The 25276-nt window shown below is 46.7% G+C and overlaps 1 protein-coding gene across 2 annotated transcripts in view; it reads right to left on the reverse strand.

Moving 5' to 3' along the window:
* Positions 1-24233, reverse strand: part of GPC3 (glypican 3) — a 262387-nt gene extending 238154 nt beyond the window's left edge. For both annotated transcript variants that reach the window (XM_034782132.1, XM_034782133.1), the window contains exons 1-2: positions 24064-24233; positions 9979-10140 (exon numbers count right to left, since the gene is read on the reverse strand). In XM_034782132.1, the coding sequence (XP_034638023.1) occupies positions 9979-10140; positions 24064-24211 (310 nt within the window). In that variant the 5' untranslated portion in view covers positions 24212-24233. The remainder of the gene's footprint in view (positions 1-9978; positions 10141-24063) is intronic.
* Positions 24234-25276: the final 1043 nt, after the last annotated feature.

Below are 25276 nucleotides of genomic sequence, written 5' to 3' on the forward strand. Positions count from 1 at the left end.
CACAGGCCACTCCCTTGCAGCATGGTAAATGCAGTCACTTTGTAGCATCAGCTCAGGATTAAACAAAGACTGTGAATGGCTAGCCAACTACAAAAGCAGTTTCTCCTCCCTTGGTGTTCACACCTCAACTGCTAGAAGAGGCCTCATCCTCCCTGATTGAACTAACCTCGTTATCTCTAAACTGATTCTTGCCTACATATTTATACCTGCCTCTGGAAATTTCCACTACATGCATCAGCCTAAGTGGGTATTCACCCACGAAAGCTCATGCTCCAATACGTCTGTTAGTCTATAACGTGCCACAGGACTCTGTCACTTTTTACAGATCCAGACTAACATGGCTACCCCTCTGATACTTTGTAAAACAGGTTAGTTTTGCATGGCTATCAGAGTTTGGTCCCAATGGTAAAAGAACCAGACTGCAACTTTGATCTTCCTAGTTCGGGACTAATTCAGATTCCTGGCCTCTCACATTCTCTGGGATTGTCACCTCTGTTACATTTCACTTTAAATTCTTCTGCTCTTGTTACATGTTTTCAGGCAATGCCTCCCCCCGCCAGCCTTTTCCCTTTCAACCCCAACAGTCTTGAAAAGTTTCAACATTTAAGTACAGTAAATATGATGCTAAAGCACACACGAGTCTTCCTACTGCCAACACCTGAAACACCCTCCTGTATTGTCAAACTTAATCGGTTTTAAAGTGTTGGAGTATTAAATTATACCAAATCATGAGCTGTGACTTCTACACAGCAGCCCTGATACCAATGATTTCATTCTGCAGTGATTGACTAGAGTACTTAAAACAACTCCCCAAAGCACATCGAGCCTGATCGCTTCTTACCTAATTGATGCTGCAGATATCTTAGATTTACCAGTAAAAGGCATAATTAGTAAAGATAAGAGTTTTTCATATAGTTAATGTGTTTTTTTTTTTAATTCTAGAGGCTTAGCTCTCTCACCTTGACTTTAAAGTAGCAACAGCAGCTTGTGACAAATTAAAAGCCTTGGAGGAGACAGAAGAAGAATCTTGGAGAGACAATCACTGATCTTTTATCTTCCAGACTTCAGGCAGAATCAACTTCTTCAAAGAAAACCCAATAAAGCCCAGACATTTTCATCATAACAAAATAAATAATTCAGTCATACTTGAGAGGGCTCCGACATTAGGATTGGCTATTTGATATGTGTGTGTGTCTTAGGCACTGCTAAACCGATAAAAGATAACCTGATAGAAGCTCGCAATGTCAAAGCTGCTTTCAGCCCTGACAGATACGAATGGTTATAGCGTAAATAACTATAAGTAACCAAAATATCTGCATTTATGCCTAATGGAAAATTTACAGCCCTCTGGGCCGCCTGATAGGGCTAAGAATTACAGCTCTCTGATATCCTACTGCAGTGCAAAAAGGAATAAGTCTGATTCCTCTTTATAGCAGCTGCTTACCCACAATCTAGAGAGATTACAGGTCTGGGAGTGAGAAAATAGTCTTCTTCCTTTATTAAAAACCCTGGATTATCTGGGTTGAGTCAGTCATCGTTTTAAAGAGACTAGAGAATTCTGGGCAATTCTTAACAGAGGTCCCAAGTACTTACACTCAAACATCCCCAAAGCCTGCAGTCCTTACTCAGGCAAAATCCCCTTTGAAACCAATTGGAGTAGGGTCTGAGTCTAGGCCAGCGGTTCTGTTACGACTAAGGATAGTGAGATTATTGCTGCTGACTTTAATGGGAGCCCGGTGAGGCCGCACTTCAAGACTGATGGATTTGGCCTAAAAGAAGTTAACTGCAGCACCCTGGCCAGGTTCCAATTCAGATAATTACGTTCTGCCTCCCTGTGCCCCCGCTGCCGTTCCAGTTGAATGCCACATTCTATACTCGCTGTCCTCTCGGCCGTGCGGTGTTGCGACGTGTAGCTGAACAGCTGCCACATCTCACCATCGGGCGGTTGTATTTCGGGAGCGGGTTGAAGGGAAGCAGAGTTGTATATCAGTTTACATTTGTAAAGCGGTTTCAGCTTCTGCAAGATAAAGGGAGCTGAGGAAACGCAAGCTAACCTTGCTTGTTAATCTTTCTGCGTGGAAGTCTGTGCTCTGGAAGATAAATTCCTCCCCTGTTCTGGGCCTGAATTTTCAGAAGCCAGCTCTTGCAAGAAGCTGCAGTATCCACCCACAGCCAGGTCCACCTGCTGTCAAATGCCACACCCAGCCCCAAACGCACTGCAGGGAGCCAAGCAGGGCCTGGGTGGCGACCAGCAACTAATAATCCCCACCCACACAGAGCACACATAAAAACACAAGAAATGCAGCTGGTGCTTGGATGGGCACGGCCAATCCCTGACATGGACAGTGGCTGCTCCAAGAACTTGTCAAAGTCCCAGCCGAGAGGCCAGCCCTTCAGCCACACCCCAGCCCTGTACCCTGGGAGCACCCAGCACCTCTTAGGGGACCTGGATGTGACTGACCATTTGCTCAGAAAATCCTCTCAACATCCAGACACACTCCATATGTGGTCCACCAGAGCTCAGTAGAGCAGGCCACTCACTCCAGCGTGGGAAACATTCTGGTCCAAGCATTTACAGAAAGAGAGACACAAAAATTTTACCAAGGATATAGAGATCCCAATGCATGTGGGCCTCTCTAGAGCCAAATGTACATGCCCATTAGGAAGCCAATATCTGGAGCATGAGAATGTGCAGAAATAGAATAGTTTGCCATGCCCAGGTGTTCAAAAGCCACAACCCAGCTTTCCCCAAAATCATGAGTTGGTCTTAAAAATTGTGTGACTTTTTTGAATAATAAATGTTGGGTTCTTTGTCATTGCCTTCAGGTTTCTGAGCATTTCGGGTGCATTCAGGTCACATTTTCAAACTTTTCTTGGCAACCATGATGGCTAGGAACTCTCTTTTAAAAAGAAATAAAAGCACGCTAAGAGTCTCATGTAATCACATGATTCCAGGAGCTGGGGCTTTAAGGAAGATACCAAATATCCCAAGAGTAGACAACATGGCAAGAGGAAGTGTCTAGGACAGTATTATCATTACTGCCTCTCACATCCAGATTTGGATTCCCGCCTTGGTCCGCCTGGCTGGATTGGTTGGCATTCCACACAGGCTGCAAGGCTCTCTCTTCCCCACGCATTTGGCAAGATGGCTACTGGGTTGAAGATTTCCTGTTTCTTTGGCTGGAGCATGGTAGGGAGGTAAGAGTTTCTATAGCAGGATGAGACCCTTCGTGTTGGTTACTAGGCTACCAATGTAAGAACTCCTAGAGCACAGGATGAGACGCCTATTGGTGGCATCTTATAAATCTAAATTAAAAGCTTGGTGTGGGTGATCATTTCTGTCAAAACAATTTAAAATGCCACTTATAGCCATAGCTTTAAGAACTGTGTGCAGTGGTATAATGCAGCAGGTATATACACTACATTAGTGTAAGAATTCACCAGTAAATGAACTAGAAATGAGAATATGGAGGTTAGAGAGGGTGGAATCCCAACCCCATTCAAGCCAATGAGGGTTTTGCTCTTGATCTCACAGGGGACAAGATTTCAACGTCCTGGGATGCATTCGGTTCGCTGTGACGCTGGTAAACAAGCTAGAGCGGCTCGTCACCACTACTGTCTCCAAGAGGAGACTGTGGTCCAGCAACTGGCGTGTGGTTACAACCGACCTTTTACGCTGCTTCACCAGTGTAGAGCGAGAACTGAACATGACCCTCTGCTCTCTGACTAGTATTAGCTGAGGGGGTTGGAGAACGAGCAGTCATTTCAAATCACAAAAGCAACTTTCTTCGCAAGTGCACTGCATTAGCAGTTCTCTCCGCTGCTACCCACGGCCCTGTGGGGAGAGCAGCCCTGCAGCAGTTAGAACTGCCAGCCCCACTCATGCCATAGGGCTTGCTGGGGGCCAAGATTTCTAGCAAGACTTATGGAGCATGGGGGTGGGGGGTTTCCTACCCTGCCTAAAGGTCACTGCAAGAAAAGAAAGTCCCTTTGTGCATCTACAGAGTATTTTAAAAAAAACCCCAAAAAAATCACATTCAAACAAACTACATTAGAAATCTGAGGTTTTGCCTCACCTGATTTTTTCTTTTTCTTTTTTTTTTTGCTGGAAAACTCATGGGAGTACATCACAAGAGACTGATATGGGAGCACTTGAGTTAGGGTGACCAGATGTCCCGATTTTATAGAGAGAGTCCCAATATTCGGAGCTTTTTCTTATATAGGCTCCTATTACCCTCCCCCACCCTCTGTCCCGATTTTTCACACTTGCTGTCTGGTCACCCTAACTTGAGTGGCTATGACATTTCTAGTTTGTTTTTGTTTACCCCGTGTAACTCAGACTCCTAGCCAACATCTGGGAGAAAAGTTTTCTTTGTGCAAAGCCTAAATCACCTGCCTCTGCTTTCAGAGAAAGGCGTCATCCCCCCGCACCCAAACAAAAATAGGGCAGATAACACCAGGCATTACGAATGTTAAAAAGAAAAAGAAAAATCCGCAAAAAGTTGTTCACACCATTATAAACAAACAAAAAAGATGCCATTCTTTCCCTTGCCGTTCACCTTTAAGGTCGCTTTTAAAATTCTATTTATATTTTGTTATTTAGAGGATGGGAGGGTTTTAAGAAGGGTCTGGGTAGGATTGCCAGCATTGACCTGGAGTCTCCCGGAATTGAAGATTAATGTTTAATTAAGATTACATCATGTGATGAAACCTCCAGAAATACATCCAACCAAAACTGGCAACCTTAGACTCTGAGGGGAACCTGAAACCCCACAGGCAGGGATCAGATCCAGAAGCCAGAGGAGAGGGGAAGCACCAAGCATCATAGGACCATCATGGCATTAGCCATCAGAGCTAGAATATGGAGGTCATAGTGCGACAATAAAAGCAGCCTGGAACACACTGGCCCAAGCCCTGGGCTACTGTGTGTTAGCACTGCTCCCTTGACTACAATGGAGCAACAACGATTTGCACCAGCTGAGGATCTGAACTACAGGGTCTACTTGTGCTTGGTAACAGATAACACAGCACAATCCTGCTATGTATGTAATCTGCCATTAACACGAATATACCACAGTGGATGCTAGCTCCAGTCCATTTTAACACGGTCAAATTCAGCAAGTTTCTAAGGTAACAAACACTATTTAAATCACCTCCATAATTTTAAAAATGCCTGTAAGACAAGACCAGGGCCTAATTGTACCACTTAAATTTTGTGAAGATTCTTTTTTTGCGGTGTTTTCTTAAAACGGCAATAAAGGAAGAGCTCAAGGGTCTAAAACTCTAATAATCTAATAAACTTTGCTAAGTGAACACTGTAACAGATATGCCTGGATGAGATTTTTGTGAATGCCAGACAATTTCCCCTGATCTTTATCAGCAGAGAGGCTGCTAGAGCTTCGGCGGGAAGAAATTACATTTAGTGAAAAAATAATAACATCTGGGATAGATACTGTTTGTCAGGCTAACAGTCCCTTCAGATGTCAGGCTAAAAATATTAAAATGAACTCTGAAGGGTTTCTTCTTTTTTGTGAGTGGGCAGGATGTGTTCCCATACCAACATATTACACCGCTTGAGGCAGCAACACAATTATTTCCTCCCAGCACGCCATCCCAGGAGACACGCGGGTCAGACCCATGGACTCTGTGACATTTTGTCGAAGTAATTGATGAGGACAAGGGACAGTTTTTCAAAATAACTTTTTTTTTTTTAAGCCATCTCTACACATTACTTCAGCTTTTTCTTTTAACTGTGTGGCCAACTCTCACAATTGTATTGCAAATCTCACACGGTTGGGGTTTTTTTCTTGAAGCCCCCAGCTCATAGAGTAAGGGAACCCTCCTCTTCCCCCGCACCGAGTCCATTTTGGACAAGGCAGATACAAAGGGGTTGTAGATACAGATTTTAAAGAGGTATTTAGATGCCTAATGATGCAGATAGGCACCTAGTGGATTTTACAGAGCCCCTAGAGACATATCTGCATCTTCAGGTTCCTGAACACGACCAAAAAAAAAAAAAAAAAAAAAAAAATCAGGCCCAAAGCCCTCTGCTAGTAGAGTAACCAACACCAGGAGCAGGACAACCCATCTCTGTTCTTTCACACCCATCCCATGGCAGATTCTCCAGAGTCTGTAAGATACATTGCACTGCTGTAACTGGGAATCAGAAGGTTAGAACGGAATGTGGGGGGAAGGGGTAAAAAAATCTCTTGCACTAAGCACTACAACTCTAGAAAAGACTCTTTCCCATCACCTCGACAGCTTCCTGCCTAAGAGAGAGTCAGCCTTTCTGTGGCTTCTTTGGCCTACATCTCTTCCCAAGTCCATACGTTAGGTCAAGGGCCACTTTTTGCAGCTCTCACAACCTTTGGTGCTTCACCCGCCAAAATATTTTTAAAGAATGGAGACCCATGTTCTACTTTAAAAAAAATAAAATATATATCAGCTTTTCATTCCAAAGATAAATAAAGAACCCAATTTTGAACATTTGTAATCAGTCTTCTTTGAGTCCAAAATAATTTATACAGAGCTCATTAAACTGAGTTGCTCTTGGACTCCAGCTAGAAATTCAGCCTTTGATAATGGGATCACCAGAGCTCTGCTCTAGCAGTGATTAGTTTCATTAGTCGAGCTAGTTGGGGATTTTTCAGCAAAACGTTTTCTCATCGGGAAATGTTGATTCGTTGAAATTAAAACTTTTTATGGATCCATGTCAATTTCAGCTGAACTTTCTTCATGACGGTTTTGCAGGTCCAGGATGAAGTTTCTGGTCCAGATTAAATAGAGACACCTCCCTCAATGGCAGATAGCACAATGGTTAAGAAAATCACCTAGAATCTCCCACATCCAAGTCCCTACTCTGCCTGAATCCCCTCGCTGCTGGCCTATCGCCTTTTCTTGGGGGAGGCGGGGAGAAGGAAGGACAGTCAGTCTCTCTCACTTGCTTGCTCTTTTTCTCTCTCTGAATTTTTTTTTTGAAAGTTCTCGGTTCCATTCCAACCTGGAATGAAAGCAGATTCTAAAATCTCAACATTTTTCACAAGAGGAAATTCTTGTTTTCCAGCCAGTCCTATTTCATTAGCTATGCACCATTTCTGACTATGCCTCACGTTCCTCCTCTACACGTCATCTCATTCTCCCAGGAGGTTTACCTTATTCTGTTTAGCACTCATAAAATACATTCTCATTCAAAAGGCTCCAAAAACCCTTCTATCCACTTATTTTTTTCAGAGAAATAAAAAGTGTGGTACACGTGCTGACAAGCGGAGTACTGGATCGGAGCAGGGCTTTTGTTAGGGTCTGATCGGAAGTTCATTACAGACTCTCATTGACTTCAGTGAGCTTTGGGATCTGGCCCTGAGCAAGACGTGGTCAAAAATAAATGAGATGCCTGTCCTTAGCAGATAATACTAGCATGCTGGGAAATGCTTGATTGCTCATGCCTTTTTTTTTTTTAATATAACACAAAAGTTATTCAGTTAGAATGATTGAATCCCAATACTATATTGGTCAACATTCACGCAATCATTTCATCTCACATTAGCCATGGAAGAAAAGATTTTGCTTGAGGACAGTCCATGAAGAGCAATTGCAAGCATAAATGACTATACCAATTGCCATACTCTAGCAATGAAATGTGTTTATCAAAGGTCAGTTTTGCTGAGAAAACAACACATCATCAAATTAAAGAGGGGGGAAAACCACGGGTAACTGTGAACAGAGCAACACGCTGTTCCCATGGGCAGAGACAGTATTTAGCTACCTCAATGAGACTTTCATTCTAGACTGCAGCCTGAAGTAGGTATCGGCAAAAATTATCACACACACACACACACACACTTACTTTAATGGGTTTATGAAGTATTATACTGAAGGAATTGTACAAGTATCAGGTTGGTTAGTTCTAAACAAAGGGATTTTTAACGTATTTGCACATCACAGAAAAATGTTTGGTCCTAGAATCTATATCCACTGTTTCTATTAGAGAGATGCGCAAATCTCTTTTTACTCCTTTGAAATGACTGTGTGTGTTAGTGGTTCAGGCCAGAGACTGGGCATCAGGAATAACGGCCTTGCTACTGACTTGCTTTGTGATCTTGGGCAAATCGTTTCTGCTCTGTGTACCTCAGTTTACCCATCTGTCAGGTAAGAATAATACAGTATTTATTTGCATTGGGTCAGAGGAGCATTGTTCAGTGTTAGTAGTTAGAGCTGTTGAAGTATGTTGGGACCCTCAGAGGAAAGTTATTATGAAAGTGTCAAACAGGGCCATTCCAGCTGATGCACCTCCAGCATCATCCAAACGCAGTTCTAGAAACAAACCTGGTTAGGGGACTTGTGCACAGATCCCAACCTGCCACATCAGAAATCCCTCCACAAGAGCCACAGGCAATACGAGAACCGCAGAAACACCTGGGATAGTCTCCTCCCATCAGCTAGGTCCAGGGGCAGCTTCTGTATTAGCCACAGAAGGGCCCTTACGCTTTTCAAACCCGAGGCTATTTATAATTTTACCGAGGTTCGGAAGCGAAAACCGAATCTAGTCCGGAGCAGCCCTTTTGGATTGGAAAGTGGAGAAGGTGCCTTAGAGAAGCAGTTCCTAGCCATTCATCCTAACCCCTCTCCACACCCAACAGCAATTAGCAACAAAGAAAACTTCCATCACTCCTCCGTATTACCCCAGGGCACCGAGGACGACCTCACAGAGGTATCTCCTCGGGCCACGCACACCTAGGTTTAACCAGCTCTTTTTCTTTTCCAGCTGGTCCACAGTGCTCCCCACCCCATCTCCCACCAAAATCTGCTCTGACACTGCCCAGTTCTTCCTCCAGCACCAGCAGGGGAGGGGGAGCCTCGGCTGATTGCCCCTCTAACCCTGTCCTGCCTACAGATCAGAAGTGCACCAAGTTGCCTTTCCTATGGAAGGGGCAGGAACCAGAGGGCGTAAAGCATCTGACAAAGGGGATTTAAAACAAAATTCAGACATACTGGCAAGGAAGCCCCATTCATGGCTTTTTGGGGCTCAAAATGCTCTTCATTTGCAAGCTACACAACGCTTCCTCCACTAAGCCAACAGCAACAGAGCACAGAAGCCCGTAGCTCTTTCAGATATCGGCTACTGGGCCTTGTCATTTCTCACTGGCAATGGTGAATTATTCCACATGTGGTAACTGTCACATCTGGGGCCTGGGCTGCTTGATCGTTCGAGACCTCGCGCCGTGAAAGTTCAGAAAGAAACTAAGTGCTTCCACAGCAGATTGTCACAATGATTTAATTAGCCAGGCATTGAAAACCTACAGTGCCGTGACCACGTAGCTACTGCAGCTCGGCAACAAGGCATGGCCCAGACTGAGGCGCGCGAGCATTTATTTAATGCTTCAGTCACTATCAAAGAGAGACCCCTGAACACAGCCGCAAAGCCTCAGAAGCCCTATCTGCTTGCACTTCTAGGGCCCAAAGAAAGGATCTCTCTGAAAGAGACTCCACCTCCAAGAGAGGCTATTGGACGTGTCCCTTCCGGGTCGTGGGAATGGGTGTAACAATGCCTGTTGAAGACGACCTCCTTCCCCCAGCGCTTTATCACCACAAATCTTTCCCTAGTACCATTGAGAAGAACTATATCAGTGAGGTCCCCTAACTAGGCAAGAGTTACAAGGCTTGTCCTCCATTGGCACTAAAGGGGGGCAGGAAAGAGGGGGGGCACGAGGACCCCCTTCTCTCAGCCCATAGCCCCAAGCTGCAGGGTTGACGGGCAAGGCGGGTGCTATCGCAGGTCCGGGGAGTGGCTCGTGCCCCGTTGATACCCTGAAGGAGGATGCAGGGGAGAAGACACTGCTCTTTCCTGATGTAGCAAGGGCTGCTGCTAGCAGAGCTCAGAGGGGAAAGTCCCATTCAGCCTTAATCATTATTCCCGCAGCCGAGCACCCAGGACACCGTAACGCTCCCTGACGGCCGTGCAAAGGAAAGTCAAACGCTTACCTTGGAAGACGGCAGCGTTTTGAATTATGAGGAACTTCAGCTCCATGCTGGCAGACTGGAGCAGCTGCTCCATGGTCAAACGGGCCGTTGCCTGATACTTCTCCTCCATTTTCCTTGAGCAGCAGGTTGAGCCCTTTGGGACACACACTTGCAGATCTGCCCCTGCGTACGGAGACGAGTGTGTTAGAAGCTGGCCTTAGCACATGGAAGAAGAAAGCAGCTCCGGAGTCTGGTACCATTGCAATAATTGCATCAGGCAGATCCTGACTGAACTGCAATGCTCCAGATTTTGTGCATCCCCTACTGGGCTCCCAAGCACCTGCAGAGCTGAGGGAAGAGGCATTCTAGGCAACATGGATATAGCTGGAGGGGAACCATCTGAGGATAGCAGTCACCAAAACCCTGCTTAAGGCATAGGCCCCCATCCTGCTTTGCCCTAGAGACATAGCTAAGCTGCGTTGGGCAAAGTGATGTTAGAGCATCATTGTGCTCACATCTCTATGGCTGTGGGCACGCTGGGAGCATGCAGTAGGCGGGAGGGGGCCACAGATAGGAGAGAACCAGATCGGGGTCGAGGATGCGGGGAAAATGAGGGGTTTGACAGGAAAGAGGAGCAAAGATTTGATGGAGGGGAGTTTGTGACACTGGGGTAATGCATATCACTGAATATACAAATCACAGCATTACCTTATTTGCATATGTCCTCCAGCCTTCCAAACCCACAGCCCTAACTGGAATGGGCTTAGGACAAACCAATTATTTTTCAGTTTTTAATGTCAGCTAAGAGAAGTCTATTCAAATATAGTGTTTCTCCTACTGGGTGAGCATTACTACAGGCCAAATCCTGCTTGCCTAGTTCATGCCAGTCCCATGCAAGTAACAGGATGTGTGTCTCTGGACCCTTACGCCTACATGGAGCACCATAAGAGTCAATGGGCTCCACATACCCAAGTGCAGGATCAGGGACTATTTGCAGAAGTCTGGGAGGAACTGCGCATACAACAGAGTCTATGAAAAACAGTCCTCGCACACCGGGCAGCCTTGTACTGCAATGTCCGGAGCAGAAAAACATGTAATAGATGCCCAAGGTTTGCCAAACAACAAGTCATTTTAGCTACCTCACTTTTTGGGTGCCTGATTTTTAGAAAATGCTGAGCTCCTGCTCTCTAGAAGTAAGGCCCCTTATGGTATCGCCAACTGAATATTCAGAACACTAGTCCTTGGTGTTGCCAAGTCTCCTGGTTTAATCAGGAGTCCCATGCGATTTGGGCATCCCGGAAAAGTCCCAGTTCCTAGAGGCATGCGATGAGCTGAGATCCTGAACTTTCACATTTAAAAAAAATAAACTGAAATAAGTTTGTAGCCCTTGTGGTTTCAAATAAAAACTGGAAAACATGAACCCTGATAGCTCAAACACCAGAGGGCAAACAAAAAGAACCCAACATATTTTAGAGCATTAAATCATTGGGGGGGGGGGGGGGAAGGTTAAGTCTCATGATCTTATGACTGCTTGAGGTGGCAAAACCAAGTCACTTTTGTAGGTCTTGGACTCATTTATATATATAGGTGTGTGTGTGTGCGCGCATGTATGTTCGTATGTACATGCACGCGTACATGCACGCACACATACACACACCTCAACTATGTTCCAACAGCAAATTGTAGGCACACAAGATCAAACAGAATAAACATCTCATATCAGAATCAAAAGCCTTGATCATAAAAATACACCTCTACCTCAATATAACGCGACCCGATATAGCACGAATTCAGTTATAAAGCAGCGCTCCGGGACGGGGCGGGGCTGCGTGCTCTGGCGGATCAAAGCAAGTTCGATAGAACGCAGTTTCACCTATAACACGGTAAGATTTTTTGGCTCCCGAGGACAGCGTTATATCGGGGTAGAGGTGTAATCTAATCCACGGCTGCGGTTAATAATAGTGGGTGGGTACACAGTACTTAATGGTCCATTAAAAAGCAACTTGAGGTGCAGAGACCCAAATCCAACCACCACTGAAGTCAATGAGAACCTTTGACTTCATCTCCCAGAACTGTCTTACTTATTAATTACTTGTACTACAGTAGGGTCTAGAGGCTGTCAAGCAAGGATTAGATTCCCATTGTGCCACACACTTGATGAACACAGTACCAAGATGCAGTCCCTGGCCCAAAGATTGTGTCATCTTAATAAAGTCATACATAGCAGTTCCACTAGTTTCACAAGAGTGATTTCAAGTTTAGTCTGTAGGATGTGTTTTTTAAATGGAAATGAAGCAAGTTCTGATTGATTTTGCCATTACTCCAGTAAATTATCACTCTGATCTGAGGATTAATCATCCTTATATTTGTTGGGTTCTTCCTTTAATATCTCTACTATATTCACTTTTCAACTAATCATGGAAAAGTGTCAAAAATCACTTCTGAAAAAATGAACATTAAAGAACAAGATAAATATTAATGTAAACCTTGATCTTCCACTTTCCTAAGTCGAGATTAAAAAAAAAAGAAAGATTCAAATTGTCAGGGCTTGGGAACAACGAAAATTGAAACATTTTCCCCCACTATAAAAGGTGATTTGACACATTTCATTGCCAACGCATGTTTTATGCACAGGGAAGATTTTTACTAACACAGATATTGCACATTATATTAAAACTGAGGCTTATTAAAGTGGTAAAGTGTATTAATGACATGTAGGATCGATTACTTCATAGGAGCATGGTGACATTGTATGTGCGAAAAACTAACAAAGGCTGTAAAATTGCCTAAAGAACTAAAATATTATGAAATAAAATATTTGAATGAAATATGAAAAGCTATACAACTAAAACAAGCTGTTACATAAAGGGACTTTTATAAAGGTGGTTTAGAATTAAATCCCAGTCAATTTGCAACCCAAAGTACATAGCACGATACGTTTAACTCTACTGCATAGCCTTCAATGTCCTGCTACTGCAGGGCTTAGTTCTCCAGGGTGTAGTTAGTGCTCTAATTTCAAACAAAACACAGAGTTGATACCAATACAGAAAAATCTCTAAAATCTAGCAGTGAAGAGAATTGTGCGAGAGAGAGAGAGAAATGAATGGAAAACAGCGATATCATCTAGGCACCTCCCTTCTTCACTGTGATCAGCTGAACTACGTCATATCTCAAATTGGTTTTTTACTTTTAAGCAAATGATACACATGTATCCCACATGAGAGCAAACACAAAGGGGAAAGGCTGGGAGTTGCTCTGAATGGCCCAAAAATTTGTACGGTGGGAGCCAACAATATTAACTATCCTGGAGGTCAATAAGGGCAGGACAGAAATTTCAGAGTGAGATGCTTGAAGGTTTAGGGCATTGCTGTTTAGAGCCCAAAGGGTGGGGGTACAGTGTAGTGGCTACAGTACAGGACAGAGTTAGGCACTCTCAGGTACTATTCTTGACTGGCACAGTCTTGCTGTGTAACATGGAACAAGTCAATTGGGGGAAGGGGCGTTAGACTCTGAGCCAATGGGAACTGAGCATTTAACCGCTTTCTGTGCCATTGAAAACTCTTCTGTCGACTTTCTTATTATCCCCATTTTCTAGGTGAACAAACTGCTTTTCCACCTCCCAGCTGTTAAGGCTCGTTTGTGAAGAGCTTGGAAAGCCTGTGAGTTGGGGTTGGTCCTGCTTTGAGCAGGGGGTTGGACTAGATGACCTCCTGAGGTCCCTTCCAACCCTGATATTCTATGATTCTATTATTTGTATCGCCATTGACCAGGATTCCATTGTGGGAGGTGCTGTACAAATTGCGTGTGCTATAGAAGACCAATGTATTACGGATGTTGCATAAAATGCTGTATATACAAGTCTGGATCAAGAACACTCATTCAGCAATGTACTGATGTGAGGGAACAGGGTGACCACAAATGTGAAAAACGGGGGTGGAGGCGCACAATAGGCACCTATACAAGAGTCCCAAAAAATGGGACTGTACCTTTAAAAATGGGACATCTGGTCACCCTATGAGGGGGATGAACATCTGGCAACATATGACAAGCGTAAGGTCGACCTAGATATGCATTTAATATATTACTGCATGTTCCTGGAGTCCTACATGAGAGGGGGTAAAAAGTCCCATGGGTCATCCAACCCAACCCCCTGCAAATTTGCTACTGTGAGTATTTTATCTAACTCTTAAATATCTCCCGTGATGGCTCCTGACTTGGGAGATAGTTAAGATCATTCCATTGCTTAATGGTCCTTGCTGTTCAGATTGTTTTATCTTCCAACCGACATTTTTCCTTTTTTTAGTTTCAAACCACTGCACCTTGTAATGCCATTCTCAGCCACTGCAAATGAGCTCTTCCCTTTGTTATAGATCATTACAATTTCATTGTGGAGAGAAAAATCTCTAGGAAGTTACCCTGACAGGTTTATTTAAAAACACATTTAGATGTTCATGTATTGATCTTCTTTTCATCTTTTTCCATTTCTAGCTGGACAATATTAGGTGTGTGCCCCTGACCCCGCAGAACACTATTCCTGTGGTAAAGGGGCTGCAGGATCTGGCCCCGTAGGTAGATGTGTATAGATGAAGGAATGTTACAGTGCTGTGGCATTTATGCCATCTTGGGGAATAGGAGTGTAAATGCTCCAGTAATTTTGCACACATTCACGGCCAACAGAACTACGGCATGTCTACAGCTGCAGCCATCTCCACTACTACTTTTTTCCCCACTTTGACACAGGAATTTGAAAATTCACTCTTCAATCAACTGCTTGCTCAGCACGTCATTCAAATTCTTGTTGAGAGAGAACTGGGTCCATGGAGAAGCGTTTAGTAGAGCAGGGGCTACAGCATCCACATCATCTCCATGCAGTTGATGTAAAATTCTTATTGAGGGCTTAAGGACCAAATTCTGATCTCAGTCACACCAGAGTATGGCCCCAATCCTGCCAGCAGAGACAGGCAGACAGGCCACTAATTTCAACAGGGCTCTCCAGGGGCACCAACGTCCATCTGTCCATCCACATCTAATTGCACATGGTGGCCTAGAGCTACAGTAACCACACTGAAGTTACTCCAGGTTTACGCATAGGCTACAAGATGAGCATCTGGCCCTAAAACCTGAGCAATGTTACACTGCAACAACCTTCACAGACAACAGGTCAAGGAGGGTTCTTTGTACAGAGCTTCAGGGGCACTGCATCAAGTTCAGTTGCTTAGGATTCCTGCTGGCTCTAGTCAATTACTTTATGGGTCTTGTTTTTACTACCCACCCCGCACAAAAGGAGAGCATTCTTCTTCTGAATACTTTAGGGGGACTAGTCTGAGACACAAACCTGGCTCACACTTTTAACAACTTATGTTTGGATATTTTTTCCCCTTGCCAGTGCAATATTTTATGTTTAATAAAAAGTTATTTAAACCGCCTGAGAAAGGGATTCAGCATCTGTCACTGAATATTAATGCTTGACATTGTGAGGAGAAGGGAAATGCAGCTGTTCAGAAAGCAGGTCAAGTGCCCATTTATCTGTTTGTTTGTTTTTAAACCTAATTAAAAAGATATAAATTATAAACCAACCTCACTGAACAGGTGATTAAAATCAGAACAGTATGGGTACCACATGGGATATTTATTATCCATTACTCTCTGCACCAGCTTCTCTTTCGCAGGGCTGTCTGACACTGGATTCTTATTCAAGTCTTGCCAAGTTGGGCACACAACAATATGACAGTGCTATAAAAAGCATTTTTAATGAGAGGTTATAAAGAAGACATAAGTAAATTGATTTTATGTTTCTCTACTCAACAATAGCCCATGCTCATTTTAAATTACACCTTCAAGAACATAGAGTTTGACTTACAGACGTGTGTACACAACATATGTATTTTAATTACACAGACACACAGTGTCCTGGAGGCATCAGAAAGTCTCAGAACAACACTATTCAGGATGTTGTTAAAATTAACCCCGGGGGGGGAAATGATCTCACTATAAAATGATTGCCTTAGGAGGTTACTAAATTCTAGGGTTCTGCTCCTGCTCTTTACTATCAAGAGAGCAACTTGCAGGCCTGAAATAATTAAGAACAGAAACTCAATTCTCCAGTAAACTAAGATCTTAAACGATCGTGCTAGTCTAAATGGAAAAGCATCATTAGTCCTACTCAGATTTTTAAAAAAGGAGACGTAAGGTACAAAGCAAGCACCCCCTTGAGCGATGGCGCAGAAGGCCAACAGGAAACATTGGTTTAAAGCTGTTCCCCGGCTCCGTTCCAGTGCCCACAAACCCAGGCTTTCCATTCAGCGTGCCACTTTTAATACCTTACTCCAGGAAGCCAGGTGTTAATCTCCTCCGAGTTCCTCTGTGCTTGCCTCTCTCAAAGGGAAGGACCTAGGAGCATTGGAAACTGAATTCCATGAAGGGAGGGGAAGACAATGTAATCACTCATGAATATTTCTAGCCAGACTTTCCTCAGCCTTTACATGGAACAAGACAGAGACTCTCCCACTCCCTCACTCTTGGGAAGGTGAGGATTCCACCCTTCCATCCCACTTCACAGCATACTGCAGGGGGGAAGGGGGTTGAGCAAAAATCCCACTCTTATGGCCCTAAAACCACCAGAGGAATGGGAGGGGGCCCAATGCAACTCCATCCCCTTCCCACAGAGCTCACCGAAGGTCTCCCTAACATCCGAGCTCTGTTGCTTTGGGAGGATGCCTAAGGAGAGTGCCTCCATGGGACAGCCATTGTTAAAGCCACAAGAGAACGCCCAATGGAGTTAGTGCTGACTCCATCACAGGTGACTTGATAGAGAGGTCAGGGGCCGGCCGAGGCCCACCAAGGGATGTAATGGCAGCATGCCTTGTGCCAGGATGGCCAAGGCAAAGGGATCGCAGGAAAGAGGAACCATTCCCCTGCACAATTTTGAGAAGCTGTGCCCGTGAGATACATATGGCTGAAAGTCCCCCCTCTTTCCACTGAGCACCCACCCAGGGATGATAACTAGGAAAGTTCGCAAGCTGCACCAGAACTGGGAGAAGATCTGGGCCATTACATTTTTAGAAAGCCACGTTCTGTTTTCTAACCAACGGGCTTAACCTCCCACATCTTGTGTCTGTACTAAGATTGCCGGCAGCACGCAAGGAAAGGCAAGATTCCCAAGCAAATTTCACAGGAGTCAGAAAAAGTCATTTCTACGGGGGGCAGGAAGCAGACCTCTCTCTGCCTGGAAAGATCAAACGAGTTCTGGTTTTGCAGAATGTGAGTCTAAACACTCAGACCCAACTGGATGAAACATGCAGATTCAGTCATTTACATAATTTACTAAGCAGGCACAGCTCCTGTGGGGGGCTACAGGATGATGTTCTAACACAGCATTGGTTACCAAAGGCAAAGCTTTCTAACCTGGGTACCACAGCTAAAGGCATATTTAGGCACCTATATAAAAATGGTTTGACTTAGGCACCCACAAATCCCATTGATGTAACTAGGAGCTACGGGTGCTCAGCACTAAAAAAAGAATGATTAGACCACTTCTATTGAGGTGCCTACATATGGCTTTAGGAGTCTAACTTCAGACCCTCACATTGGAAAATATTGGCATAAGTTTCCAATCTACCAACTTATCCACAAACTGACCTGAAAGGTTAAAAAAAAAAAATACTGCAAGAAACAGAATCCAAGTAACTCTTGGAAGAGAGAGAGAGAGAGAGAAATAGACACACAAATGACAAAGGAAGAGCTAAACAAAGATAGTAGAAGAAAGAATTAATTTACTTATTACTGTTTTATGTACAGTGATGTAAGTTATCCCAGCACAGAATTCCACATCAGCTCATGTTTTTGGATTCAATGTTTGTTTCAAAAAGATCTTTAAAAATATCTCTACATCAGAGAAAAATTCATTTGGCATCTTAAGATTTTCTGAAGAGGCCCCAGTGTTCAATGCTGACCCCTCACTCCCCCATTCGTAAAAAAAAATTCTTCTCTAAATCAAATCTAAATTCTGGCATAAATTACTCCATGCTGCTCCCTTGAGTAATAAACTCTCTTTGATGGTAGCTAGGTCAGGAGGGTCTCTAAGTGCTATCAAATACGCCATTGCATGCTCTGGCATCACAGAAAACATAATGCCATTCGGAAGCTTAGTCCACCATTCTGCTCTCTAATGGATGCCTTCAATTAATATTGCTTCTGTTTCCTGAGAGGTAGTCAAGTTACAACGGGTAACTTATTTACATTTCCAGAGTGTGATCCTGGAACTAGAGCTACGTGCATGGACACCTGTACCTTCACGGCACTCCTCCAAAGTGACAATGGATCCAGAGACCCCGGGCCTGTAACATTAAGTACCCTGAAGTATTAACACCACAGTATTTCTCCTATGTCTGCCATGAGATACAACTGCTCATAAAGCCAAGCGAAGTTCCTAGAAATCATTGTTTCTGGTTTGCTCTAAACATGTGTTTTAGGTAAGTTATTTAAATACTCAATTTCTCTAAGTTGATATTAAACGTAAATAGGCAGTTTCTGGTGACTTGTGACGGGGAATTTCAGAACTTGTGGTGGTGTTTTTTTAATTAATTGACAGATGTACGAAGGGGAAAAAAAGCAATAAACAGAAGGCTAGAAAATACTACTTGAGTGATGTTTCCCCTATTACAGAGATTTATGCAGCTGGCACTAGAAGCAGAGGATGCTCTGAAGTGTCATTACTCTTAGAGGCATCCAATATGGGTCAGATCCAAAGTCTAAGCAAATAGTCATTACTTGAATTATGATCCAGCTTCTGTACTTAGGCATATAGAAAATCCATTTTACAGCTGCTAAGTTATAACTTTGTGATTGTAAGAAGTGGGCAGTGTTTCCAGTAAACACCCACTCTGTTAGCAGTTACTGGTCCAGCGCGTAAAGAGTTAAGCAGATTCTGCAGACTCACCAAGGTAAATGGCTCCTTACTCCCCCCCCTCCCCCCGAGTATAAGGGAGGTGGAAGGGGCTCTTTGGGGAAAGAGGATCTAGCGTCAGGGCTGAGCAGTCTGGAGGGAGGAACTCTAGGAGCAGCCAAGCCTGGGAAGCATGAAAGACCTGAACTTTATTTATTGATTGATTTCATTATTAATAAACTCAACCTGCAGAAAGGGGGCAAGTTTAGACTCTATAAGCATGTAAACTGTGTTTGGGGAGAATGCCTGCTCACCGAGCAATATATATAGGAAGAACTTTATGAACCAATTTTGCATCCATATCTGTGGCATAAGGCCTCAAAGCCAACTTGTCCAGGGAAAGTTCATCCTGCCGCAGAAGAACAAAATACAACCCAGCTCTGCACCGGGATGTTAGGGAACTGCAGGGGACACTAAACACCCCTCTCCTGGCATTCACCCAATCCTGAGACTGGGTTTGGTCCTTTCCTCTTCCCACACCACTGGGGTCACACAGCTGACTGGAATCACATGCCACACAGCTCCCCAGTGGAAAGAGGGCCAGATGGGAGTCCTCTCATCTCCTGCTAGAAAGGGGAGGTTTCTCAGGCTGCCGAAAGCTCCCCAGCCCCAGGAGGTTTGCTGCAATGAGATTTCCTTTCGGGAAGCCCCTTATGCAGATGCCAGATTTTTATAGCACCAGGCAGCCATCTTTGGGACCACATAACTTATCTCCCTGACGGAGACCATTTGGAGCTACAACTCATCACTCCCTTCAACACTTCTTTCCTGGCTGACTGGTCTTTCACTTGCCAAGGGGGTGGGGGAGGGAAGAAATCTGCCCACTGCATGACAATGTCAGGGTTGGACAGTGTGGGAGGGAAGGAGGAACCCTCAGCCCCTCCCCATCAATTCCCAAGCATCTGATTGGTTTAAGACAGCAGTCTAACACCTAAGAGCCAAATTCCCCAAACGAAACTCCCATTGACTTCAGTGGGAAGTTTTGCTTGATTAAGGCTCAGAGTTGGGCTCAGAACGGCAGCTCTCTTTACTCTCCATCACACGCAAACTTTGGGGGAGAGTTTTCCTCTTTAACAGACTTTGCTTCTCTGCCCCAGTCTTAGCTGCTGCAGCCCGCTCTACTTTATCTGTCTACCCACCACACGTTTGTTATCTGTATAAACTCATTTTAGCACACTTCAGAGAGTTCGCTGGATGTGCAAAGCCCTGCCTGTCAGCCAGATTATACCTACTGGATGCAGATAATTAACTTTAAGTACTTGCAGGAAAGTGCCATTCAAACAAATATGGTTTCTGACTAGAAAATATAAAAAGAGGTCCTAAATTCATTTATAGTCATGCATGGCATATAAACACACGCCCTCAAAAGGTGCAACTGCATGAAAAAGCGAGGGAGGCAGGCAGGCAGCTGTTCTGAAGGGAACATCAACAGGACAGCACAAAAATCTGGGAAAGGGGGAAAGTAGGAGAGGGGGACAGGAGAGAAAACATGTCCTGACCCCACCAGTACTTGGGTCTATGTTCTCCCCAGTGACTATCACTCATTTAAGAGATTGTTGAAAAATGACAAAGGTCTGTCTAGCTAAGACTCAGAACTCACAAGAGGTTAAGCCCAATACTCTGAAGTCTCAAACGAGACACGCATGTATTCTCCTCCACTTCCTGTCCCAAATGCTTGTGAAGTATTCTGCATCTCAGAGACGGGTGAAGCCATTCTTATATCTATAGTACAGCCAGTGCGATGAGACTCTCAGTGAAAGGTGCTATATAAACATAAGGAGCATTTTTATTTGTGACCACTGCTTATCATGCTGCTCAGGACCATCCCATGGTTCCCTTGCGCTCCCCTATCCGATTACTGTTTGCACCTGGAGTCTCTTGTCTTTTATGCTTAGATTGTAAACTCTTTCGGGCAGGGACTGTCTCTTTGCCATATGTCTGTATGCTGCCTAGCACAAGAGCGCTATTGTAATACAATAATCATCATATTTTAGCTCCAATATTTTAAGGTCTGCTATTGTGGTTTGGGGAACCATACAGGTAGCAAACCTTATGTGCGGACAAGTAGAGAGCTAGACTGGCTTTGAGAGCGTTAAAGTGGGACTTTAAAGAGTGTGAATTTCAGTTTTTTTCCATTCACTTTTTTTTTTTAAAGATAAAAAAAATTGAAGCGAGACTTCTCAAAGTGCAAGAGTTGAGAGGGAGAATAACATGCCCTCTGCAGCCATTATCTGTAACTAATACCCAGGCATTTTGCAACTGTACAACGTACCCTGTGGGTTGTAACAGCTCTTTCGTACCTATAAAGGTCTATCACATACTAATACAACATGTTCAGACAAAGGTATGCTACAGCCCTTCTACTTTAGGCCGGCACTGATCTGATTGTGTAGATCTGTATGTAAGCACTAAAATGCATCCGCGGCCCCTCATGTGCAGCTTCACACGGTTTACAATTTCTCTTGCCGGCCTGGACTGCACACCGCACAGCAAGAGTCCATAGGAAGTGCTTTGAGAAGGAGTTCCCCATGCATTCATAGTAGCCACCTTGAAGATGTAAATGTTCTGGGTTTAGGCCCCTCGTGGATGCCCCTAACTTTAAGGGCCCATTGACCTCAGTGGGACAATTCACACCCTCAACGTCAGGCATGTATGTTAGCACGTCGCTGAACTGGGGCCTGAATCCTGATGCTAACCAAAACCACTGGAGAAACACTCATTGCTTTCAACAAGAGGCCCCCTTCTCCATTAGCTCTTTCTATCCATTTGAAGTATCAGAAATCGGTAGGTCACATTATAACCTGACCATGTGCTAAGTCTGATTTTTCAAAACTGAGCTCTGCCTACAGCTTAAAGAAGGGATGACAGGGCTAACCTTACTGATGCTTTGCGAATAAAGATTTCCTCCCGGGGACTGATTTTATGTACCAAGCTGCCACCTAGCAAACATTCTTATAGACGAAGCATGACGACAGGTTCCATACCTCTGGAGATGTGACTGGGTACTACTAAGATACAGGGTGCCCCAGAGCACCACAGACCCTGTGACTTTTAAGGGTTCTGTTCATCATGTTGGAGCCCAGTGTCGCCTTCTGGTTGCAGCAAGTTACTCTGCAGAGGGACTAATTTGACACCTGGTTTTTATGCTGTTCAGTGTTTGTGGGTGGGTGAGATTCTGGGGCCTGCGTTGTGCAGGAGGTCAGACTAGATGATCACAATGGTCCCTTCTGACCTTAAAGTCTATGAGTCTATGAAATAGATTTGGGTAAAGAAGAGATGAATAGCCATCATTAACAGTTAATCCAAATCCTCCCTAAATAAAAGAGCTTTTTTTAAAAAAAATGCTCATCTATCACTAATTCCGCTTTATGACAATTATTTAAAGTCTTTCTTTTGACCCAGTTCAACATCATTAGGAATGCATTTTTAGGGTGCTGTTGCATATGAACGGTAAGAGCTAAGTGGTCGCTGCTGTTTAAAAACGAGCACATAGCAGGAGACCAGAGCTGCAAGTTATTAAATAACAGCAACAAACTATACCATAGTTATTCCATTTGAAGTTACACGAGAGAAGTCATTACACCCTGGCTACGATAGAATTCTGCATCACCACAGAACTCGGAAATACCGATGAACCCTTTCCGCGGGTTTTCATTCTTTTTCTCCTCTTCCTGTCTGTATCAACACACTTGACATTGGCTTTTTCTGCGGTGCTTGTCAAAAACTGAGGTTGTGTACACTGTATATGCAGTGAAGAAAGCTTTTCAAGAGTCTGTTTTTTCCTCCCAGAGTTTGTGAACTGCAGCAGGGAAATCAAAGCGATCTCCTCTCCATCACAATACATTGCTCCGCGCAGGAAAGGATGTCGCAGAATAGGTAGGACACTGCAGAAAGCCACAGACAATGCAATTCTTCACCGGTCACCCCTGTCTATATTCACCCGGCCCCACAATACGCACGGCCCAGTAAGAACGTGGGGAGTTGGGTGTCCCCGTTTTCTGTAAGTGTCAGAGATCGGCAGCAGCCCACGTGAAGGGAACTAGCAATTCCTCATCTCGTGTACTTGTCCTAGAGGCATTTTCTAGAGCAGGGCGCCTTTGCTTTCCGCCCCCCGCACTCTCTAGTCAACCCCAAAAATGGAAAGCAAAAGCCCAGATGGCAAACAGTCTGGGCCTGGAGACTACCGTCCCCCCGCCCGCCCGGAGCGTCTGAGCCGGCCAGGGAGACCAGGCGGGATGGGATCGGGCGAGACGGGTGGAAGTGAGCGTGGCGGGTTCCCAGCCGGGGCTGGAGGGCTGCAAGGTGCCGGGGGAGCTCGGGGCACGCTGCGCCGCTCCGGGTCAGGTCCATCCCCAATTCGCTCTTCCAGGGGGAGCGCTCCCCCTGCCCCGCGCCTGCCCGAGCCCGCCGGCGCGGTGTGACTCCGGGGTAAGGAGCTAGCCAGGGTAGGGACCCCGGGCTGCGGTGCGGGGCTGAGCGCACGCGGGGAAACCCTTCTCCTTCCCGCCTCCACCCGCACTTCCCCGAGCACCGAATTCACTCCCGCAGCGACACGCCGCGTCTTCTCTGAGCAGCCCAGCGCGGTCCGGACCCAGCAGCGCGTTTGCCGCCGGCCGTGCGGGAGGGATCCCGCACCGGGACCAGCGGCTGGACAGCCACGCACCCGGCCGGAGAAGCAACCCAGCCGCTGTCAGCCCTTGCTGTCAGCCCCGAGCCCAGGCTGCAGGGAGTCAGCGGGGCGGGGAAGAGACCCAAAGCCAGGGGCTAACCCCGTCCCCCGGGGTAAGGGGACTGTCCCCGGGGCGCGTCTGGCCCCCAGTCATTAGCCGAGCGCTCAGAGAGCCCGAGCCCCGAGCCGAGCCAGGCACACGGGCACTGACCCCGACCCCGCCAGCGCTGCGAGCCCGCGGGAGGGGACCGGAGACGACTTCCACCAACTTTCCCCGCAGCCAGGCGCCCGCAGGCCCGAGGGGACGTGGATGGCCCGGCTGCTCCCCGAGCTCTCCAGGGCCGCTACCGCCGCCTCCCTGGGGCCGCCGAGCTCCGCTCACAGCCCCCAGCGGGGCGCACAAGCCCGCCGGGGCTCGCTGGCTGCAGCCGCCTCTGGGGGGCCCCGGGGCCGCTCGCACCTGTCACCCCCCGCCCGGCTGGCCCCGGCTCACCTGCCACCGGGCTCTCGGGCACCCCCTTGGCTCCGGGCTGCAGCAGCTGGAAGGCGGCGCGGACGCGCTGGCAGGTGGCGTCGGGCTGGCCCCAGCCCCGCAGGCAGATCGCGGCCAGCAGGGCCAGGTGCAGGGCGCCCCCGGCCATCCTCTCTACAGCCGCCCGCGGGCGCTCATCGCCGCCCGGCCGGGCCCCGGCTCCTCCCCGCCCGCGCTCGGCGGCTGCCCGGCTCCCCCGGCTGGCGCAGGCAGGCGGCCCGGTCTCGGGCGCTCCCAGCCGGGCTGCCCCGCTCTGATTGGCCCGGCCAGCCGGCGCCGCCACTGGCTCCCGGCAAACTTTTCCCCGGCCCGCCCCCTCCGCTAAGCTCATTGGCCGCCGCGCCGGGGACTTCGCTCGCTTGCAGCCGCCCTGGCCCCGCCAGCCCTCCCCCGGCACCACCCCCGGGCTGGAGGCGCTGCCTCCCGGCTGGCTCCGACCCTCTGCGGACAGCGCAGCCCCGGCCAGGTGCAGGGGGGCTGGGCCTGGGGGGGTATCACCTGCCTCCCCTTCCCAGCACCTGCGCGCCGCGGCCAGGTGCAGACTGGGCCTGGGGGGGCATCACCTGCCTCCCCTTCCCAGCACCTGCCCGCCGTGGCCAGGTGAGGGGCGCTGCAACCCGCAGCGGGTTTCTGCAGCCGAGCGGGACGGGGAACATCAGAGACCTTCCCCCGTCCTCCTCTTTTTGCGGTAAAAACTCCGCGGCTGGGCCAGAGGAGGGGGGGCGCTTGCAGCCGGGGGAAGCTGCGTTTGGAAAGATGGATTCGGAGCCTGAAATCTGTACCCTCAACATCCCCGGGACCCCAGCTAGCGTCTCGCCTTCGCTCAGCTCCGCGATGACCAGGAAAACCGAGCCCCGTCGTAGGGGCAGAACTGAGTAAAACTGACGCACGGGGAGCAAAAAGCAGCGCCGATCACCTTATTTCCAGACAGCGAGGCAGTGGTGGCCTTCTGCTCCGAGCTCCAGCCAGCAGGAGGGAGGTGGGGGCAGCAGAGTACCCTGGACTGTAAGGGGAGAGAGGGGGGCAGGTGACAGACAAACTAGTCTGCGGGACCAGGGTAAGCCTGCCAAAAACAAAGGGAGTGTTGGGAACAAAAAGGCTGGTTTGAAAAAGTCCAATTAATGTGAAAGTGACCCTTCCCTAAAGGCCTGCTGCTGTCATTGGACGGGTGTGC

This window comes from Trachemys scripta, chromosome 9, assembly GCF_013100865.1.
Source record: "Trachemys scripta elegans isolate TJP31775 chromosome 9, CAS_Tse_1.0, whole genome shotgun sequence".
NCBI lineage: Eukaryota > Metazoa > Chordata > Testudines > Emydidae > Trachemys > Trachemys scripta.